We start from the raw sequence: 21,615 nt of genomic DNA, 5'->3' as shown, positions 1-21,615 counted from the left end.
ACTGAACCTGCCCACTACCTGACCTTCTAAATGGTTCTGTCTTTGTGATACTGATCTGTTACTCGAAATTTTTTTTTCTCTTTTTGTTTTGCCTTCTTTCCCCAAATACACTGAACTGTTCACCTAACAATCTCATCCAAGGTTGTATATCCTCATTAAAATGCTTTCAGCAATAAACTTCACATCCCCTGGTACCTGTCAGAATAAATTGAAAATGAAACTAAAACGTGCCTCCCCTTATTAACAAGTGCAATATAGAATTGCCAATCAAACTTGAAACAATGCAACTAGCCATTTGGATACAGACTGGCTCAAAGGTAGAAGACAGAGGGTGGTGGTTGTTTTTCAGACTGGAGATCTGTGACCAGTGGAGTGCCACAAGAATTGGTGCTGGGTCCTCTACTTTTTGTCATTTACATAAATGATTTGGATGCGAGCATAAGAGGTACAGTTAGTAAGTTTGCAGATGACACCAAAATTGGAGGTGTAGTGGACAGCAAAAGAGGTTACCTCTGACAACAGGATCTGGATCAGGTGGGCCAATGGGCTGAGAAGTGGCAGTTGAAGTTTAATTCGGATAAATTTGAGATGCTGCATTTTGGGAAAGCAAATCTTAGCAGGACTTATCTCCTTCCTTTCAGAAAGATGTTGTGAAACTTGAAAGGGTTCAGAAAAGATTTACAAGGATGTTGCCAGGGTTGGGGGAATTGAGCTATTGGGAGAGGCTGAGCATGCTGGGGCTGTTTTTCCTTGACCGTTGGTGGCTGAGGGGTGACCTTATAGAGATTTACAAAATTATGTGGGTCATGGATAGGGTAAATAGGCAAGTCTTTTCCCTGGGGTCAGGGAGTCCAGAACTAGAGGGCATAGGTTTAGGGTGAGAGGGGAAAGATATAAAAGCAACTCTTTCACGCAGAGAGTGGTGCGTGTATGGAATGAGCTGCCAGAGGGTGTGGTGGAGGCTGATACAATTGCAACATTTAAGAGGCATTTGGATGGGTATATGAATAGGATGGGTTTGGAGGGAAATGGGCCGGGTGCTGGCAGGTGGGACTAGATTGGGCTGGGATATCTGGTCGGCATGGACGGGTTGGACCCGAAGGGTCTGTTTCCATGCTGTACATCTCTATGACACAATTAGAACCCATGTTTCAATATAATATCATGAACCTTCATCACATCCCCATAGGGGACAAAGAAAATATCTTCATAGGCATTGCAATTCTTATGATATGTATTCTTTGACATCATTTTCATTTTGATGGTAACATTCATATTAAATAATTAGGACTTTCCATAACAATCACTACACCAGCATAGCTTGATCACAATTCATTTTCCTTCAGATTTGCCCTTCATAAAGCATCCCTTTTGATGTCTCCCAGCTGCACAAAGGATTGTTTGAGTAGTTTAAACATAAAATTCCAATAAAACTGTCTCATTCGTAATGTGAAGGTTGTTAGAAGTGAGGATTGTGATCCATATAAATAATAGTCTCTGTGGAATTGTTAAAAGTGTACACTTTAGTATGGTATTGGTTATACACAATGTTCATGTCTCTGTACTTTTTGAATATTACTGTTTAGTTCTTACCCTCCTGTAAGAATGCTGCAACAACATCAACACTGTCATTAACAGCCAGTTTAAATAGCTTAACATAATTCAGTGCTGTTAAACCAGTGCAGCTTTCAAACTGTCAAAGACATTCTGACATTCCCTTGTCAGTTGAAATTTGGCTTTCTTTTAACAAACCTGCCAAAGGAGCCACTGCAGTGCTGAAACGTGGAACAACCTCTGATAAAAATCAGTTTGTGCTAACATATTGCAGGATTTTGAGTTTTGTCTTGGGCGTGGGAAAATTCAAGCTATCAAGTGCTCGAGATGCCAATTGACCTCCTCTCTAGCGTCTTGGACTTTCACAAATTCATTTTTGGCCAAATTTATTACTAAATTGGCTTTTTTGAAAAGACTAATCATTTATTGTTATGTGGTCCTCCTATGTTTGCACAACCAAGTCATCCAAAACATAGTTACATAATCATCTGTGCCTGTTGGTTAACTCTTGAAAACAAATTGCTGGTGCGTTTTAACATTTTGAATAACGTGTCTTTGCATTGGTAAAGTTCATCAGGGTTGCAAAAACTCACTTCTCTGGCATTCAGTCCCTGGAACATGACAGTATGCCTATTAGGAGTTTAATTTTTGTATAAATCCTGCTTGTTTACCTAATTCTCTTAATACAATCCCCCAGTTTGATTTGAATCAAACTTTGTTATGGCACTGATTTTCTCATCATCAAACTACAATCGTTGTGATCCATCTGCTTTGAAGCCATTACAATAAGTGAACTTCAGCTACAATTACTCAGTTCAATAGTGGCATTGTCCATCATGAACTTGATATCTTCCCTTACTTGGACTAACTTCTCTGCCAGAGCTACAGCTGCTTGGATGTTTGGTTGTTGACACTTATGGAAACAATCCTTCAGGGGTTGCTGGTATACTATTTGGGAATTCCTGCGTAATTATGATTTCCCTGGCATTCTCAATTTTTTAATTTTGGTAATTTTAGTCATTGATCCCACAGCATTTCTTTTTTACCTTGCACATTCTGCAGGTGTCTGATTCATTTTCTTGCCTTTCATTGATGAACTTCGTGGACAAGCTCTGATGAGTTCGCTTTAGCAGCTTTGTTGTCTGCAGGGTGTTCTGATAAACTGATATACGCACACACACAGCGTTATTATCAGGATACGCTATAACATTAATTACCAAGTATCTTTTGACCACTTCACTATCACAGCAATCTTGTCAAAGTAAGTGATGTATCTTACCACTCTTCCTTCTAAATTTAGGTACTCTATGCCAATTTCCAGTTAAATCAAAACCCACGTGGGAATCTGAATCTAAATCCTCCTCTAGGCAATTTGAGCATCTTTCTTCCTTTGTGTTTCTCTTGCTGGTCAGGTCTGGTTTCTCTCTATCTTTAGGAATTCAGACTTTTTGTATTCATTATCTTTTCCATCGTGCTCCACTTTTTTCTTTTTCTTACCCCCCAATATAATCTATCTTGTTTCCAGCAGTTTATCTTTTTTACCTCCTGCTCTCCCTTTTTTTTTTCATTCTCCACCCTTTCTATCTCACTTTTCCTTCAAGTTCAAAGATTTTCATCTGTAACTGAATCTTGATTAATTCTAGTGGTGATGCATCTACTTCAGTTTTCCCTCCTTTTTGCTTTTAAAAGCTCAGCTGTTTCAAGCATCTCATTTTTATGATGTGCTGCTTTTGTTTCTATTTTACATTTATCCACTGACACTTTCTTTAACCTTAGTTACATTTCCTACACTCGAAAAATTTTGGCATCAATCAAAGCCAGAAATAGTTAGACTATTAAATATGCCGGGTGCTGGCTGGTGGGACTAGATTGGATTAGCATATCTAGTCAGCATGGACGGGTTGGACCAAAGGGTCTGTTTCCATGCTGTACACCTCTATGACTCTATGTACTTTAATGCCTGAGTAGCTATTCAACTGCAAATCATACCAAGTAATATACTTCTCACTAATCCTCCTTTTAAGTTCCGTACCTCCCATGTACTAAAATTTAATGCAAGTGTAAATCTGTTTAAAAAATCAACAAGCCCTCACTTTGTAATTATCCAAACTGATCTTGATAATACTGGGCAAGTTAAATCTCAGTGAAGCCTGGCTTGATTCATTATTAGTTGTATTCTTGACCATTGTAGCAATTGAATAGCAGTCACTGAATAAACTTAAGAAGCTTAAAGTGTACCTTTAACAAAAGGACATGAGTTGACATGAGGGACAAAGCACCAACCATATTGCACGTTACAACAACTCTTTTTGAAATGGTTTTATTAGAAATATCAGAAAGGATTTCATCATTTTTATCTTCAACAATCTGACATACTGAAAGCTCAGTGAAGGTCATCCTGTCTCTACTTGAAATTCCTTCTTCAGTTGGCATGGCTGTTTTGATTTCTAAAGTTTTTTTTTCTCCTAATGACTTCAAAGTAATTTTCAGAGCTAATAGATGACTTTTTTCCTCATGCATTCTGCTTGCAGTAGTTTTCTGTTTCTGCATGTTTTCTATTAACTCTTTCAGGACTTTTTGCCCAGGATGAATTTTAGAGTGCTAAACTAGCAACATATTTTTATTCTGACTGAACCTGCACACTGGCTGACCTTGTGTATGAGTTTGTCTTTGTGATATTAAACTATTGTGAAGTAATAGTTTTCCCTATTCTACCCTTTTTCATAATGTACCAACCATTCACCACGGTTACTGCTTTGGATAGAGCTCATGTATTATAAATGCATTCTCAACAAATGACATGCACGTACCACTGTAGAACAAATCTGAAATGAAACAAAGTATGCCTCCACTTATTAATGTGCACAACATAAAAATGCAAATCAAGCTTGAAGTTATACACGGTTCTTCTACTTTTTCAATTAATTATTTACAAGCGTACAGGATTCTCTTTTCAGGAGGTAACTAAGCTGATGATAGAATTAATCCAGTAGTGCAGTTCAGTGTAGTGTATTGTGAATAAGCAATTATCAAAGCTCCTCAAGAGGTCAGTAAGGAATATGTCACGTCAAATCCTCAAATAACAATGTTTGGCCTACTAATAAGTTCAAACCTAAAGCACAACTAGAGCCCCGATATTCCACTGGCCGGACAGTCAGTCATATTTCAGTGTGCATCGAAGTTCGTATCATACCATGACATTTGAAGATTCTGCTAGCGATTCCACTCAAATCAGAGAATTTGGAAGGTTCCAATGAAGATAAGATGGTTAGAAAAAGCTAGACTGATAACTATGTATTTTAATACCCAAGTAACTATTCAACTGACTTCATACTTAACACTTCTAATGACCTCTCTCCCAGCTATCTTGTTCCCATTGGACCCAACCTTCACCAGTTTCTCTCTTCCCTGCCCCTTGCCACTGGGCCTGAACATCCACCTAACCTAATAACGACATCACCTACCTTGCCCCCTGGCATCCTAATATCACACTTGCCTTTTATGTGCTTGCCATGATACAGCAACAGGTGAAGGAGCTGTGGGACTGTAAATTTCAGAATATGGTGGCTGACAGCTTTGAAAAGGGAGAATGGATGCCTTTCTCTGACAATTCTGTTCTACAAAAGAACTATCAGAATGGAATTGTACCTCCACGTTTCTGAAGGAGCCGTGATCAGAATCCCATCTCAAATGTTGGGGAACAGAGAGGGCCAGATTGGCAGGCTCATGCAGATTTACATTCCTTGGAAAATCCTGCTCCAGGTACATAAGGACATATTACTTAATTTTTCAATCTTTCTATAATGTTGAAATTTAAACATGCAATTTTGCTATTAGATTAGGCAAGTCTTTGCAGCCCCCTGCTAGCACTAGCCCTGAATTGCAAATTCAAAATGGAGTTTGATCTTGATATGGGTATGGATACTGACATACTGGAATGATGCAGAAAACCCCTCTCATGCACAGATCACCGACAGTGTTCTTTACGAATGGCCTGTAGTGACAAGCTGACACTTACCTGTTGTTCTTATGTGCTGTAAAATTTCACATGTCATAAATTTCCATGGAGGAGATGATGCTGAGGATACAATATATATGCATGTAAACTCCTTTTCAGCGTCATGCTTCAATAGGTGCATGCCTTTATTATTAGCACCCCAAATTCCTTACCAAGTCATTTGCTCATCAATCATGTTTTTACATTGAGCTTATTGATCAAATTTCAGGTGGGAAAATTTTAAACCAAAAATCAGTTCCTATTTTTTAGAAAAAAAGTCTTGAACATTTCCTACTATGTTCTCGGGTTTGATTTGAGTTTGATGTTCAGTAATCTCTAATCTCTTCCATTAAATTTCTGTGGGTGTAGTTATGCCTCATAAAATATTTCATAAGTTCATTTAGGATTTGGATTTTAAATGAATTCTGAGCAAACATATTTGAAAATTCTTCATTAGTTGATTTTTTGCAAATCTAATTGAATGAAAAGCTGTGTGTTTTTCTTCATATTTTACTTTTGTGCTAATAATTTACCTTTTCTTTATTTCACAGATATGAAGGAGAGAGTTCTGGAAGTGTCAGGTTTGTGTTCAAGCACCAATATTCATATTATGGTATTCTCATTTGAATGTGGTATTTAAATGAAGTTGTGCCATTTGATTTCTTTTTTGTTTAATTTCTGTTGAATTATTACGCATCCAGATTTGAATGTAAGAGAATGGGAATCATTAGTGGTTACCTTTTTTGTGCCTCAGTACAGTTTGCAACGAAGCTTAATTAATCCGTATTGCGCAAAAATGCAATATTTTTTTTTCTTTTTTTGGTAAATGAGTTAAGTCTTTATTAGAATGCAGTGAGTTGTTACATGGTTGAGCTTCAGACACTGACTGGTTTATGGATTTGAAATTGCTTTGAAATTATTTGCAAAATAAATTAAATATATAGATAATTAAAAATGGCCATGTGGGGTGGTATACATCTATTGTCAATACTTGTCGTGACAAGATTATACTTTTGAGGAAGGAAATTCCACTATTTGGATGTCTTGATACCTGACTTGCATGTTGATATATTTCAGAGGATAATTGTATGCATGTAGCTTGTTCACAGAATCGTAATATGTTTATAGCACAGAAGGAAGCCATTAGGTCCATCCTGTTTATGCTGTCTCTCTGATGGAGCAATCACCTCGTGCCTTTTGCCCACCTTCTGCCTTTTAGTCCTCCTTTTGAAATAATGTTGCACTTCCCTATTGAATACCTTAATTAACCTGCTTCTTAACCACTTGCTGCATGAATTTTATTTCTTGTTGCTGGTGCTTGTTTAGCCAGTTACCGTAAATCTGTGTCCTCTTGGTTCTCTATCCTCCAACCATAGAACAATTTCCCACTATCTAATTCTGTACAAACCCTTGGCGATTTTGAATACCTCAATAAAACGTCCTTTCAACCTTCTCTATTCTCCAAGGAGAACAATTCCCCCTTATCCAGTCTATCCTCATGTCTGACATTCCACGTCCTTGGAACCATATTTTGGTGCATGCTGTAATGCCTTCCTATCTTGCCAAAATGTGTAGCACCTCGAACAGAGGATAGTACTCCAGCTGAAGCTGAGCCAGTGTTTTGATTAGATTAGATTCCCTGCAGTGTGGAAACAGGCCCTTCGGCCGGTTTAACTTGTTTTTGTGCTCTGTGTACTCCAGGTTGCTCTATGCTTTGCTAAGTGTCCTTTCTACCTGTCCTGCTGTTTCTCGTGCTCATTTGCACCCATGTTGCTCTGCTCCTGCACTGTTCTTGGAATTGAAGTCTTTATTTAGTTATGTCACTGTTTTTAAGAAGAAAAAAACACTTCATACTTTTTGTGCTTTAACTTTCATATTCCATTTGTTTGATCTTCCTAGCAACCTACCAGTCATTTGAAACTTCTATAGATCATTCTTGCTGTTCGTAGTACTTCTAATTTTGTATCATCATCAAATTTTGAAACTGTGACCTCTTATACCAAGGCTGAGGCCATTTTATAAAAAGCAGGAGTCCTAGCTTTGGTTTCTTAGAAACTCTTTTATAAACCTTACTCTTCTCTGAAAGATCTGTTTCCAACTACTATTTCTGCATGGTTCTGCGAATTAGTTCAACATGATTTGCACTGAACAAATCCACACTGGTCTTCCTTTTAATTAATCTGTATCTGTCCAGATTTGGCATAAACTGCACTTTCTAGAAACTTCCCCATCACTGAGATCAAGTCAGTTGGCTTGCAGTTGCTGGATTTTCACTTTTTTTTTGAACATTTGCAGTCCTCCTGTTTACTCTCCTCTCCTACCATGGCCTTACAGCTTCTCCCTTCAAACACACAGGTATGATGTGTTCTGGGGGATATGATGGCATAACGGTAGTATCATTGGACTAGAAATTCAGAGGTCCAACTTAATGCTCTGAGGACGTGAATTACAGCCCTGGAGGAGCTTGAATTCAGTTGATGAATCTGGAATTAAAAGTTAGTCTCAGCTATGATGATCATAAAAATCACTATTGATTGTTACTTTAAACATAAACCATCTAATTAACTAATCTGCTGGCCAGCATGTGGAGAGTGTGATGCTGGAAAAACACAGCAGGTCAGGCAGCATCTGAGGAGTAGGAGAATCAACGTTTGAGGCAAAAGCCCTTCATCAGGAATGAGGCTGTGAGCCAAGGAGGTGGTGAGATAAATGGTAGGGGTGGGTGGGGGGAAGAGAAGGGGAAGTGGGGAGGGACTGGGGAAAGGTAGCTGAGAGTGCAACAGGTAGATGGAGGTGGGGGTAATGGTCAGAGAGGAGGGTGGAGTGGATAGGTGGGAAGATGGTCAGGTCATGAGGGCAGTGCCGCGTTGGAAGGTTGGAACTTGGATAAGGTGTGGGGGAAGGAAAATGAGGAAACTGGTGAAATCCACATTTTATACTGTGGAGTTGGAGGGTCCCAAGGTGGAAGATGAGGTGCTCTTCCTCTAGGCTTCAGGTGGTTAGGGAGTGAAGGAGGCGGCTCTGGACCTGCATGTCCTTGGCGGAGTGGGAGGGGGAGTTCAAGTGGTCGGCCACGCGGCAGTGAGGTTGGTTGGTGCAGGTGATGATGTTCTCTGAAGCGCTCTGCAAGTAGGCATTTTGTCTCCCCAATGTAGAGGAGACTGCATTGGGAGCAACGGATACATAAGTGACGTGTGCAAGTGCAGGTCAAACTTTGGATGTCGAAGGCTCCTTTTGGAGCATTGGATGGAGGTGAGGAAGGAGGTGTGGGCGTAGGTTTTAATTCCTCCCTTGGCAGGGGAAGGTGCTGGGAGGGGAGGGTGGGTTGGTGGGAGGGCGTGGATCTGACGAGGGAGTCACGGAGGGAATGACCTTATGGAAAGTGAATATGGGTGGGGAGGCAAAGATATCTGTGGTGGTGTCCGTTTGTAGCTGGCTGAAATGACTAGGATGATGCAATGTACGTGGAGGTTGGTGGGGTGGAAGGTGAGGACCAGGGGCTCCTGTCCTTCTTGCCGTTGAAAGGGTGGGGTTTGAGGGTGGAGGTGTAGGAAGTGGATAAGATGTGTTGGAGGGCATCATCAACTATGTGGGAGAGGAAATTGCAGCCTTTAAAGAACGAGGCCTCGTTGATTTTAACCTCACTGCAAAGCCTATTCCAAGGATGCCTATCTTGAAGAATCTCTCCTCTCTCTCCAAGAAAACTCATTCCTGAATAGGGGGTTTTGCCCAAAACGTCAATTCTCCTGCTCTTCAGATGCACCACACTCTCGACTCTAATCTCCAGTATCTGCAGTCCACCCTTCGCCTAGTAGAAAGGCTGGTAGGTATAGGGAATGCTGGATGACTAAAAAAATTGAGGGTTTGGTTAAGAAAAAGAAGAAAGCATATGTAAAGTAAAGACAGGATAGATCCTGTGAATCTTTAGAAGAGTATAAAGGCAGTAGGAGTATACTTAAGAGGGAAATCAGGAGGGCAAAAAGGGGACATGAGATAGCTTTGGCAAATAGAATTAAGGAGAATCCAAAGGGTTTTTACAAATATATTAAGGACAAAAGGGTAACTAGGGAGAGAATAGGGCCCCTCAAAGATCAGCAAGGCGGCCTTTGTGTGGAGCCACAGAAAATGGGGGAGATATTAAATGAAAATTTTGCATCAGTATTTACTGTGGAAAAGGATATGGAAGATATAGACTGCAGGGAAATAGATGGTAACATCTTGCAAAATGTCCATATTACAGAGGAGGAAGTGTTGGATGGCTTGAAACACATAAAGGTGGATAAATCCCTAGGACCCGATCAGATATACCCTAGAACTCTGTGGGAAGCTAGAGAAGTGATTGCTAGGCCTCTTGTTGAGATATTTGTATCATCGATAGTCACAGGTGAGGTGCTGGAACACTGGAGGTTGGCTAACGTGGTGCCACTGTTTAAGAAAGATGGTAAGGACACGCCAGGGCACTATAGACCAGTGAGCCTGACGTCGGTGGTGGGCAAGTTGTTGGAGGGAATCCTGAGAGACAGGATGTACATGATTAGGGATATTCAACATAGCTTTGTGTGGGGGAAATCATGTCTCTCAAAATTGAGTTTTTTGAGGAAGTAACAAAGAGGTTTGATGAGGGCAGAGCGGTAGATGTGATCGATATGGATTTCAGTAAGGCGTTGAAGAAGGGCTTATGCCCGAAACGTCGATTCTCCTGTTCCTTGGATGCTACCTGACCTGCGCTTTTCCAGCAACACATTTTCAGCTCTGATCTCCAGCATCTGCAGCCCTCACTTTCTCCTCGTTCAACAAGGTTCCCCATGGGAGATTGATTAGCAAGGTTAGATCTCACGCTTTCCTTTATTGGTCAGAGTATTGAGTACAGGAGTTGGGAGGTCATGTTGGGCAACAATGCTGGCCTTGCCCAGTGAAGACCACATCCCATGAAAGAGTCATGAAAATTAACTTAATACCTCAGCTATGAACCTTGCCTCCATGTGGAAATAACGTTTTGGTCCCTAATCAGTATCTGCTTCATTTTTACCACACCTTTTTTTTTTACTGTTTACATGCCTGGAGTAGATTTTTTACATTCCCTTATAGGGTGGCTGTCGATCTCTCTCTTTACCCACTCTTTGCTTTTCCAATTCGCATATGAGTCTTTTATATTCAGTCTTGTTTGAATTCTATTAGCTGCATGATACCTTAAGCACACAGCATCTTACTCTGTCTCTGAGATGTTCTGGATTTGTTTATCCTCTCTGTAAATATTCGTTGATTTGCGGCAGATTGTAGCTCAGATCCAATGTTTGAAACTGTACACAAGTCATTTATTTGTAAATGTTACTGATATCTGAAGAAGGCTTATCTTAACAAATTGAATATCCAATTCTTGCTCGCCAGTTGCAGTTTTTTCTGATGAGGGAAGCAAGTTAAATGTGGTGCTATGAGCATTTTTGGTACTATGATAAGCTTTTAGTTAAAATGAATACTGTATTTTCTATGCTCTGTTAAAAGATCTCGCAATTTTCAGTTGCATGTATCATGTATCTACAAGTCTGCTTGGATAGTAGAACAGATTGCACAACAACATTTTTACCCAGTTATACTAATGTTTGATCGGGAAAGTGATGCACAGTAATAAAACAAGGTAGCAGTGGAGGACAAAAATGATTGTTTCATAATTTTTTTGTCAGCATTTTTCTAGGGGTTGAAATCTTTGCATTTCCCATCAGTCTTCAGGAGTTGGGCAATTCAGTGGAGGTAGAAATATGAGCTCAATCTGTATGAAAGACAGTTTCATTAAAAGGATAAATCTGTTTTTCTTAAGTGATGTAGCTTGTTTTGCTTTGTTTGTGTTGAAGTCTAACTCATCTGTTTTGAAGTCATTTATGATGTGATGTTTTCTGCAAGCTGGATTGGTAGCACACATTAATAAAACTGAAATTCTCCACACTTGAAGTAACAGCTAGTTGAGTCAGAGTCTTAATTCTGCAAGAAAAGCTCAAAACTGTATTTTTTCTTGGCGGGCTCTTCATTTCCCTGTACTTCGCTGAATAGAAAAATGGTCATGAGAGCAAAGGGGTGAAAGTACTTTAAACTTGGTGATGAATCTGAGTGTTCTTTCCAGTTTAGTCCGACAAAACCAGCAAGTCGCCAGCAAGCTTCATCTGTAAAGCCAAAGGTGTGCAGCTTATGCATCCAAAGGAAGCTGCTGGGTAGCATAAAGTTAGAAGTAATATGGTGTAGAACAGAATAACTATGCAATAAGATAAATTTTATAATAGCAATTATGAGTTATTTATTACCTATGTTTGTTGAGCATTTATTAAATGTTTATAACTTTGTAATTTGCTGAGGGTATATTCATTGCAAATGTGATGTGATCATGAGTGAGTTCTTACTACTTTTTCTGTAAATGGTAAACATTCATACATATTGCAACAGCTCCAAGTAACACACTGTTCTTTTGTACATCTATTACAGTCATAATTTAGGGAAAATATTCAAGAAGCATGATGAACTTACATTTTTAACTTAATTGTAAATACATGCAAGGAGAGTATTTATTCTCAATAACCAATTCGTGTCATGTGTCCTCGAAGAACCAAAGAAGATTGAAATTCTTCCACTTAAACATCCTAGTAAAAAGCATGAATATAGGCTCATTGCACCTTTTGTTTTAATTCTGATAAATTAGTCTTTTATTAGACCAGGAATAGCCAAACTATTTAATGATATCAACAACACTGTGTGCTCTGACCAACTCCAAACTTGAGTGGGCTGGAGTTAAATTCTGTTTCCAGTGTCCCTCCACCTTTCCGGTGGAAAATCATAGGCCTCCTATTCTGTTTCTGTGTTAGTACAGTTGAGATTAGAAACTTCCTGTATGTGAGGCACCATGAGCGTGAATACACACCCAACTGCTTGTTTCCTTTTAATCTTGCCCTTATTGAAACAAATTCATACAACCTGTTGAGTTTAGAGGGGAAACAACTTCGGAATAAAACCATTAGTCTAATTCTGTAAACAAAATTAATTTGTGATGTGGACTAGTTCTGAGGCATTCAGTTAATAAAGTTCAACTTGACATTGAACTCTGCTTATTGCTGTAAAATGATGGTCTGATGGCCTTTGCTGAAAAGGCATTCACAAAGGTCCATTTCGATATTAAAAAAGGGTAAAATTAATTTTGAATATATGCTGTGGGGATGCAGTGGAAGGATATTTGCTTAAAGTTAACCAGAGGGAATTCATGGTCATTTACATAAGATTCATATTGCTTGGAGGAATTGAAAAAACAAGTGCCATGTACTTGAGATTTTGTCTAATTCCTGTCATTTTGACATTTTGTCAGCTGAGTTGGCTTGGACATTTGGCTGCTGAATGATGTCAGCAAAGAACACCAGTCTGGAGTGCTCTGATGATCCATGGGGCCCAGCAAGCAGTCCTGTAATGATTGCATTAGGATTCTTCTTTCTCACTATTTTGCTTTCATATGCTAACTTCTCCCACTCCTATCTGAGCTACCATGCAGTCTCTGGTGCTACGCTTTGTGCTTTCTGTGGTGCTTGGAATACTCTTGATGACTGGGGAGTCCCAAATTAGCAAGATAGTCTAAGGATATTGGGCAGGCCATTTCTGACAAAGATGAAGGACATTTCTTCACCCAGATGATAAGCCAGTGTAATTCTCTGCCACAGGAAACTATTGATTTAATTTTATCCTGGCATGTGTACTGAGACATAATGAAAAGGTGTCTTGTATGCTTAACAGGCAGATTGTACTAAACCACAGAGTGCAGGATACAATGTTACAGCTGCTGAGAAGATGCAGAGAGGGATCGACATTAACATTAAAGTGGTCCATTCACAAGTCTGATAACAGCATGGAAGAAGCTGTTCTTGAATCTGTCCGTATGTGTACTCACATTTTTTAAAATATCCTCTCCCATCTGGGAAAGTGCATAACTGGGGTGGTAGGGATCTTTGATTATGTAAGTTGTTTTCCCAATTCAACAGGAACATAGAACATAGAACAATACAGCACAGAACAGGTCCTTTGGCCCACGATGTTGTGCCAAACATTTGTCCTAGCTTAAGCACCCATCCATGTACCTATCCAATTGCCGCTTAAAGGCCACCAAAGATTCTGACTCTGCCACTCCCACAGGTAGCGCATTCCATGCCCCCACCACTCTCTGGGTAAAGAACCTACCCCTGACATCCCCCCTATACCTTCCACACTTCACCTTAAATTTATGTCCCCTTGTAACACTCTGTTGTACCCGGGGAAAAATTTTTTAATGTCTACTCTATCTATTCCTCTGATCATCTTATAAACCTCTATCAAGTCACCCCTCATCCTTCTCTGTTCCAATGAGAAAAGGCCTAGCACTCTCAACCTATCCTCGTACGACCTATTCTCCATTCCAGGCCAAATCCTGGTAAATCTTCTCTGCACCCTCTCCAAAGCTTCCACATCTTTCCTAAAGTGAGGCGACCAGAACTGCACACCGTACTCCAAATGTGGCCTAACCAAAGTCCTGTACAGTTGCAACATCACTTCACGACTCTTGAATTCAATCCCTCTGCTAATGAATGCTAATACACCATAGGCCTTCTTACAAGCTCTATCCTTACAAGGAAGTATAGATGAAGTCAGTGGATGGAAGGCTGGTTTGCGTGTTGGACAGGGCTGTGTTCACGAGTATCTGTAGTTCCTTGTGGTCTTGGGAAGATCATTTGCCATCCACATAGCATGCTTTCTGTGGTGCATCTTGTTGGACTTTGGCTCAATCTACAAACTTACTTTCTTCTATGTGTGAGCCAAGTCCTGCGTGTTCTTTTAAATGAAGCAATAGGAGAAGATATTCGGTCTCACACTCTTAATTTATTTTACACAGTAAGTGAACAAAGCATTCAGAGCTCTGGGTCTAAACCCCTTTGTCCCTGACAAACTACAAAAGTATGCCAGTTCAAAAAGAAAGACCTTGTTTTGTCCCTGCCCCAGTATTTTATACAATAAAAAACGTCATACATACAATAAAAAAAGTCATATAAACACTGAGGTAGAATTATCTTCTGATTGGGTGTTAATCTGACTCCTTTCCCCACCTTCTTACATTCCTAGCTGTCCGACCCCACGTGACCACCTTTTGCCCGCGAAATGGGGCATCACGTGGCCTCCTCGACCCACTTCCGAGGCGTGAAACGGGACGTCACGTGATCGCCCGCCCTCTTCCGGGGCGCGAAACGGGACATCACGTGACCCGTCCGCTCCTTTCCGGGGCGCGAAACGGGACATCACGTGACCAGTCCGCACTTTTCCGGGGCGCGAAACGGGACGTCACGTGACCAGTCCGCACTCTTCCGGGTGCGAGACGGGGACGTCACGTAGCCACGCCCCGCACTCTTCCGAGTTCAAGATGGGGACGTCACGTGGCCACGCCCCCTGCTTGAGTTACAGAGTCACCACAGTTTTAAATACTGAATCCATCCAGAGTCACAGTCAACCTTCCGTTTTTAAAGTAAGAAATATATTTACAATCTATAAAAATTAGTAAGAGTCATTGTGGACATGCCAAATTTCTTTAGCCTCCTGAGGAAGTTAAGGTCTAGTGTACTTGACTGCAATGTCAACTTGGGTGGACCAGGACAGATTGGTCACTCCCAGGAACTTGATGCTCTTGACCAACTCCATCTCAAGATCAATGATGCAGACAGGGGTGTGCCCTCACTCCACTTCATGAAATCAATGACTACCTCCTTTGTTTTGCTGACATTGATGGAGATATTGTTGTCTTTACACCATGCTGCTAAACACTTGATCTGATTCCTGTATTCCGTCTCATCGTTTTTTTTTGAGATCCGATCTACAACGGTGATGTTGTCAGCAAATGTAGAAATGGAGTTGGTGTGGAATTTAGCCATAGGAGTATGTGCATAAGGAGTATAATAGGGGGCTGAGTATGCAGCCTTGCAGGCATGGGTGTTAAGGCTTGTCGCCTGTCCTTACTGACTGCAGTCTGTTGGTCAGGAAGTCGACAATCCAGTTGGGGGGGGTGGATTATTGACTGGGCCAAACATTGAATACTTTTTTTAAAGAAGTGTAGATATCGTTCTAAGGACTAAAGGATTAAAAGAGGAAAAAGTGGGAACAGGGTACTGAGTTAGATGATTGGATAAAATTATAAGACATAAATGGTCTCCTTCTGAATTCCTTAATTCTCTGTTTCATGTTAAGCCATTTTTAAATTACTTTAACTTTAACATCAATTCCTTTGTACTTATTGCAGAAAAGTATAGTCGTGTTTTACTGTAAGACATTTTACCTCTTCCTCTTTCATCCCTCCTGTTTTTCTCTTCATTATTTACTTCCCTACTTTGTACTGGTACAATCATCATTCAATTGTTCTGATAATGTAAGCACTAAAGTTACAATATAGTGTGACCTATTTCTTGCCCACTTGTCCTTCTGCAAAATAGGTTACTTAGTGGGTTTAAGGACATCCGAGTTCAATAAAGTTGTGAAACATGGGACTAGGGTATAGAATCCCTATTGTGTGGAAACAGGCTATTGGACCCATCAAGTTCACACCAATCCTCCAAAAAGCATCCCACCTGGATCCATCCCTCTATTCCTGTAATCCTGCAATTCACCAATCTATCTGGACACTGGACGATTTAGCATGGCCAATCCACCTAACCTGTACATCTTTAGACTGGGAGGAAACCGGAGCATCCAGAGGAGAGAAACAGTCATGGGGAGAATGTGCAAATTCCACACAGTTACCTGAAGCTGGAATTGAACCTGCATCCCTGATGCAGTGAGGCAGCAGTGTTAACCTCTGTGCCACCATGTCACCCAAGTTTTGTGGAAATCCTAGTCTTTGATATGGGTGATTCAAAATCCACTTTGTCCAATGGGCTATGCAATTTTTCTGTATCTTGATCAAGCTGGAATCTGATCATGACATGTGGCCTTGAGAGATTAAAGCAAAGCCATTTTCTCCTCTGAAAATTTCAAATTTTTAAAATATTAGAATGGTTTTCAATGAACTTATAAGTAAAGTGATCTAAACCAGATACATATTGTACCATTCTTAATTTGAAGAGAAAAAAATAATTGCAGGTTTGCTGATTTCAGAATAGTAGCTAAATAAAGTAGTGACGATAATTAGATAGTGATTCACAATACAATGAAAGCCCTTAACTTTGCCTTGAATGCAGTGTCCATCACTAATTGAAGGTAGGTTGCTGACTTGATTTGCCTACTTATGTATTTAAAGTGGAATATTATGGCTCTTAATGAGCAGCTGATGCCTGTTATTGTATGTAATCGAGTGTATGAATTTCCAAACTATTTCACTCCAGGCACATCCGCTGTATCGTGCAGCTACCCCAATGACCTTTTGGTATATGGTAGTTGAGATCTGAGTTCAATAACAGGTTTTGGGGGGGGGGTGGGAAAGAAATCTGGGGCTTGGTATAGGCAGTGAAATACATGGACACTGAAATCAGAAATATTCTTGAGTGCAGAAAGCTGTCTATTCTGGATAAGTCGACATTGGCAGCACAATCGCTGACTATTCAGAATGAGGGAAAAGCAAAGAAATTTAGGAGGAACTGAACTGATATATCTATTGCAGACATTGAAACGCTTGACTATTGAGCAAACACTTAATGCCCAAAATTGACTTGGTGCTTAATACTTGTAAGTGGCAATGTTGTAATTGGCCGGATTGGATAGGGAATATAAGAAGTACTGTTTTTCACAGTGTTTATCAATAGTCTTGCCTGATTTGAATGTGGGTATAATGGCGACTGGATTATGTGTGTTCAATCTAACACTGGCCTGCTTTCAATATATATGCTTGGCCTTGAGTGCAATGGATGAGTAAAATTTGCCAACTTCAATCTTCATGTATTCAACACCTCAATTTGAGCACTTGGCTTGATGTATACACAGAAATTGATAGTATTGTTGATCTTCTATTGTGGGCCAAATCTAATTGCAGATTTGATTAAATTTCTTTTCATTTGCATTTTCCTGGTGGTTGATGCAATGTAGTTATGCAATTGCAGATATATTTAATAAATGTGAAGAGAAGCATCTTGATCTTTAGAGTAATGATGTTATTCATCATTGAGTTAAATTAAGAATAGTACATAGTGAAAGATATGTGTTTCAATTTTGAATGTCAGAGTACTGTACATGACTTGTGATAAAAGGTTTTTTTTTCTAAAAGCTAAAAATGTGAACAAAGTGAATAGACTGTGAGCTTGTGTATTATAAAAAAAAAAGGAAGGGTGCTGAATAAACCTTTTCTAAAGGTACGAAAATTTATCTCTTAATTTGAATGTTAATACACAGTGTTATGATGTGCATTAAAAAGGTTCTTGAGTACAAAATAAAGATTACTTGAAGCATATATTTAAGCAATAGTCCTTAAGTATATGCCTAAAAGCACACATCCAGTGTTCCTAATGTTGTACTTTCAAACTTTTATTAAGCTAAAATTTAATTACAAGCAGACCGTTTTAACATTTCTTTCTCCTGACAATGCCCCAATTCTCCATTATATGATTATAATAAAGTTAAAACACAACATGAGAATTTAACTGACCTCTTTTTTTCGTTCAAGGGATGTAGCTGTCGCTGGCTGGGCCAGCATTTGTTGCCCATCTGTGGTTGCTTTGGAGATATTGTTGGTGAGCTGCTACCTTGAACTGCTGCAGTCCATTTGGTGTAGGTAGAACAGCAATGCTCTTAGGGAGGGAGCTCAAGCATCTTTGGCCCACTGATGCTGAAAAAATGTTGTTATATTTCCAAGTCAGGATGGTGAGTGGCTTGGAATGGACGTTGCATGTGGTGGTGTTCCCAAGTATCTGCTTTTGTCCTTGTAGAGCCGCACTTATTACTCTAATTACCCTTCATTAAAATCTCTTCTTGTTGGGCTAATAAAATGGGATTAATTGTATACCCATCAAAAGTTTGTTTTGCTGCTTAAATAAACATTGCTCTTGTTTGCACAGTGTTTAAAATATTATAGTCACTTATGAAACAGAAGGATACTATTCTACTCATTAAGTCCCTTCTGTCTTTATTTCTTTCCTTATATTTGATATCAATTTTAAGAAGGTGCTGTATGCATTGACGCTTGCTTTTGCAGATGTAACTAACTGGTGGGCAATTGGATTTCTTTCAAGCTTGTTCTTCATCAGATACTGATCATTGCTACATGGTCACCCCTGGCCAGTAACTATGGAAATCTCTTGTGCTTGTCTCCTTAAGTCAAAGCTAAAGCTTAATGCAAGTCCTGGATTCGCTAAGAAACATTTCCTTCCCCATTTTACAGCAATCTAATCCAAGTGGAAAATGTAGTGGTGATGTTCCAGTTTACGCTGAGCTCCCTTGGGACACTAACACACCCGAGGTGGAGATATTGGCCAGGGAACATGGTGGTATGTTGAAATGGCAGTCAACTCAAGAATGTCAGGGCCAATTTTGTGGACAGAATGTAGGTGTTCTGCGAAGCGGTCAACCAATCTACAGTTTGTCTATCTAATGTAGAAAACCAATGGAACCAATTTTGATTTTTTTTTTAATAGGGCAGCACGGCTCAATGGTTAGCACTGCTGCCTCACAGCACCAGGGTCCCAGGTTCAATTCCAGCGTTGGGAGACTGTCTGTGTGTCGTTTGCACCTTCTCCCCGTGTTTGCATGGAGTTCTTTCAGGTGTTCCGGTTTCCTCCCACAGTCCAAAGATGTGCAGGTCAGGTGAATTGGTCATGCTAAATTGCCCATAGTGTTGTTAGGTGCATTAGTCAGAGGGAAATGGGTCTGGTGGGTTACTTTTCGGAGGGTCGGTGTGGACTTGTTGGGCCAAAGGGCCTGTTTCCACACTAATCTAGAGGAGGCCACAATGTGGTCTTTGTCTAGGCTTGTTATAGTGCACTAGTGAAGCTCAGTGCAAGCTGGAAGAACAGCATCTTGATTACCGCTTGGGGACCTTGTAACTTCAGGACTTCAATCATTTTGAATGTCAAAGTTCAATAATTAGGCCCTGAGCACCTCTTCCCATGTCATTTTCCCAAACCTCACACACCGGTCATGTCATCATATCGGCTGCTATCACAAATAACGTATTATCGGCTACCAACAGTCCCCATTAGCAGCTATTCATTCACCTTGGCAGACCTTCACCAATTCCTTTGTCTGCCCAGTTGGTTCAGTGTCTCTCTCTAGGCTCCATCGATCATTCACTCTTTCTCCCTCCCCTCACCCCATCTTCAGAAATATTGACATTTTCCTAGCTACAATCCTTTTCAAAGAAGGGTCACCGGACCCAAAATGTTAACTGTTTTCTCTCCACAGATGCTGCAAGACCTGAGTTTTTCCACCAATTTCTGTTTTTGATTCTGATTTCTAGCATCCACAGTTCTTGGGGTTTTAAATCCAGAATTAGAGGAGCACTTTTATCTTGAAGGTTTATGGGCCTGGAGGAGGGTACATGTGAAAAGCGTGTCAATGACTTAACCGTGCACTTTCTGTTGAAATTAGTTTGAGGAAATGAGTAAAGTTCCATTTTCTTTACAACATTCCAAAGCAGCAATGTGAATAACTCTGCTTATCTGAGTTCACTGTGCTCTTTAAAGCTGAAGTTTTTTTTGTTTGTTACCTGTATTTAATTTATTTGATGTATGAGAACATTTATCCATTACCATTTATCTGATGGTAAAACGTTCAGTTTTGGTCAGCAACTATTGATGGGATGGATGTTAGCTTTCATTATGCTTCAATATGCAACCTGATGTAAGTTGGAATTGTATGGAAATGTTACAAAATGTCGATTTAGTTTAACTAATTGAAAATGGGAGAAAAATACTACTCTAACTTGTTGATTTGCAATATTCTATCTGGGTTGTACCTAGCATTCGGGAGAGTGTGAACTTAAGTATATGTCATATTTTCATCTCGTAGAAGCAGGAATAAAAACTGCCAATCAAAAATTAATATGCTGTAGTAACAATATATGTTAGCAATAACAAGGATGAAAAGGAATTTGGATTAAAATAAAAACGGTTTTGAAAACATTTTGGCCAATTTTTTTTGTCATTTAATTTGAGGACAGTATACTAAGAAATCGAGTAACAAAGTATCATAATTGTTAATGCACTAAAAGCAAGGGTATTTAACTTGATCCAGTAAACATGAGCTCAAATTTCACAATGGCACTTTGAGAATTTTTAAATGAGCTGTTATTGATCAAAGTTACCATGAAGCTGTTGGATTTCATTGAATCCAACTGTTCACCAATACCCTTTAGGGAAGGAAGTCCGTCTATACTTAAACTGGGCTGTGATTCCAGTTCCATGCAACATATTTTGACTCCAGACTATCCTAACAATGTGTTGATGGCCTACCCATCCCCTTCACTATCCATGTAGTCTTGAATCATCATTCTCCTGCATTTTAGGTATACAAATCTCGTTGCTTAAATAAGTCAACATTTGTCTTCTATGTCCAAATATTTTTATAACTGAACATGAAAATATACAAGATTAGAGTGGTGCTGGAAAAGCACAACAGAACAGGCAGCATCCGAAGAGTAGGAAAATCGACGTTTCAGGCAAAAACCCTTCTTGAGGCCATTTCTGTTGAAGAGCTTTTGCCCAAAACATTGATTTTCCTGCTCCTCTGATGCTGCCTGACCTGCTGTTCTTTTTCAGCACCACTCTAATCTAGACTCTGATCTCCAGCATCTGCAGTCCTCACTTTTGCCATGAAGATGTACAAGTCTTACACAAAGCTCACTTGTCCTCATCTCCATGACCATCTGTACACCATTTTTGCTACATCAGAGCAAAATGGTTTTCTCCATCTTGAAGCTGTCTTCTTGTCTCCATGTTTTATTTACTCAATTGCTGTGTTTCCAATCTTAATTGACATTCTTTATTAAATCTGTCTGAAGCACCTCAGTCTTGTGCTATATTATGTTTCAGCTCCGATACTAGGAACTGCAATTCAGCTGGGAATGTGTGATCAATAAGATATAATAATTATGGTAAAATGAG

At 39.8% G+C, this 21,615-nt stretch overlaps 1 protein-coding gene across 3 annotated transcripts in view; it reads left to right on the top strand.

Moving 5' to 3' along the window:
* Positions 1–21,615, top strand: part of iqsec1b (IQ motif and Sec7 domain ArfGEF 1b) — a 489,188-nt gene that overhangs the window by 116,065 nt on the left and 351,508 nt on the right. For 2 of the 3 annotated variants that reach the window (XM_043707985.1, XM_043707991.1), the window contains exon 2: positions 6,103–6,132. The exons of the other annotated variant lie outside the window; for it this stretch is intronic. In XM_043707985.1, coding sequence (XP_043563920.1) covers positions 6,103–6,132 — 30 coding nt within the window. The remainder of the gene's footprint in view (positions 1–6,102; positions 6,133–21,615) is intronic. 3 annotated transcript variants of the gene reach the window in all.

Source organism: Chiloscyllium plagiosum, chromosome 18, assembly GCF_004010195.1.
Source record: "Chiloscyllium plagiosum isolate BGI_BamShark_2017 chromosome 18, ASM401019v2, whole genome shotgun sequence".
NCBI classification, from domain to species: Eukaryota; Metazoa; Chordata; class Chondrichthyes; order Orectolobiformes; family Hemiscylliidae; genus Chiloscyllium; species Chiloscyllium plagiosum.
This window is presented reverse-complemented; position numbering and strand designations above follow the sequence as displayed.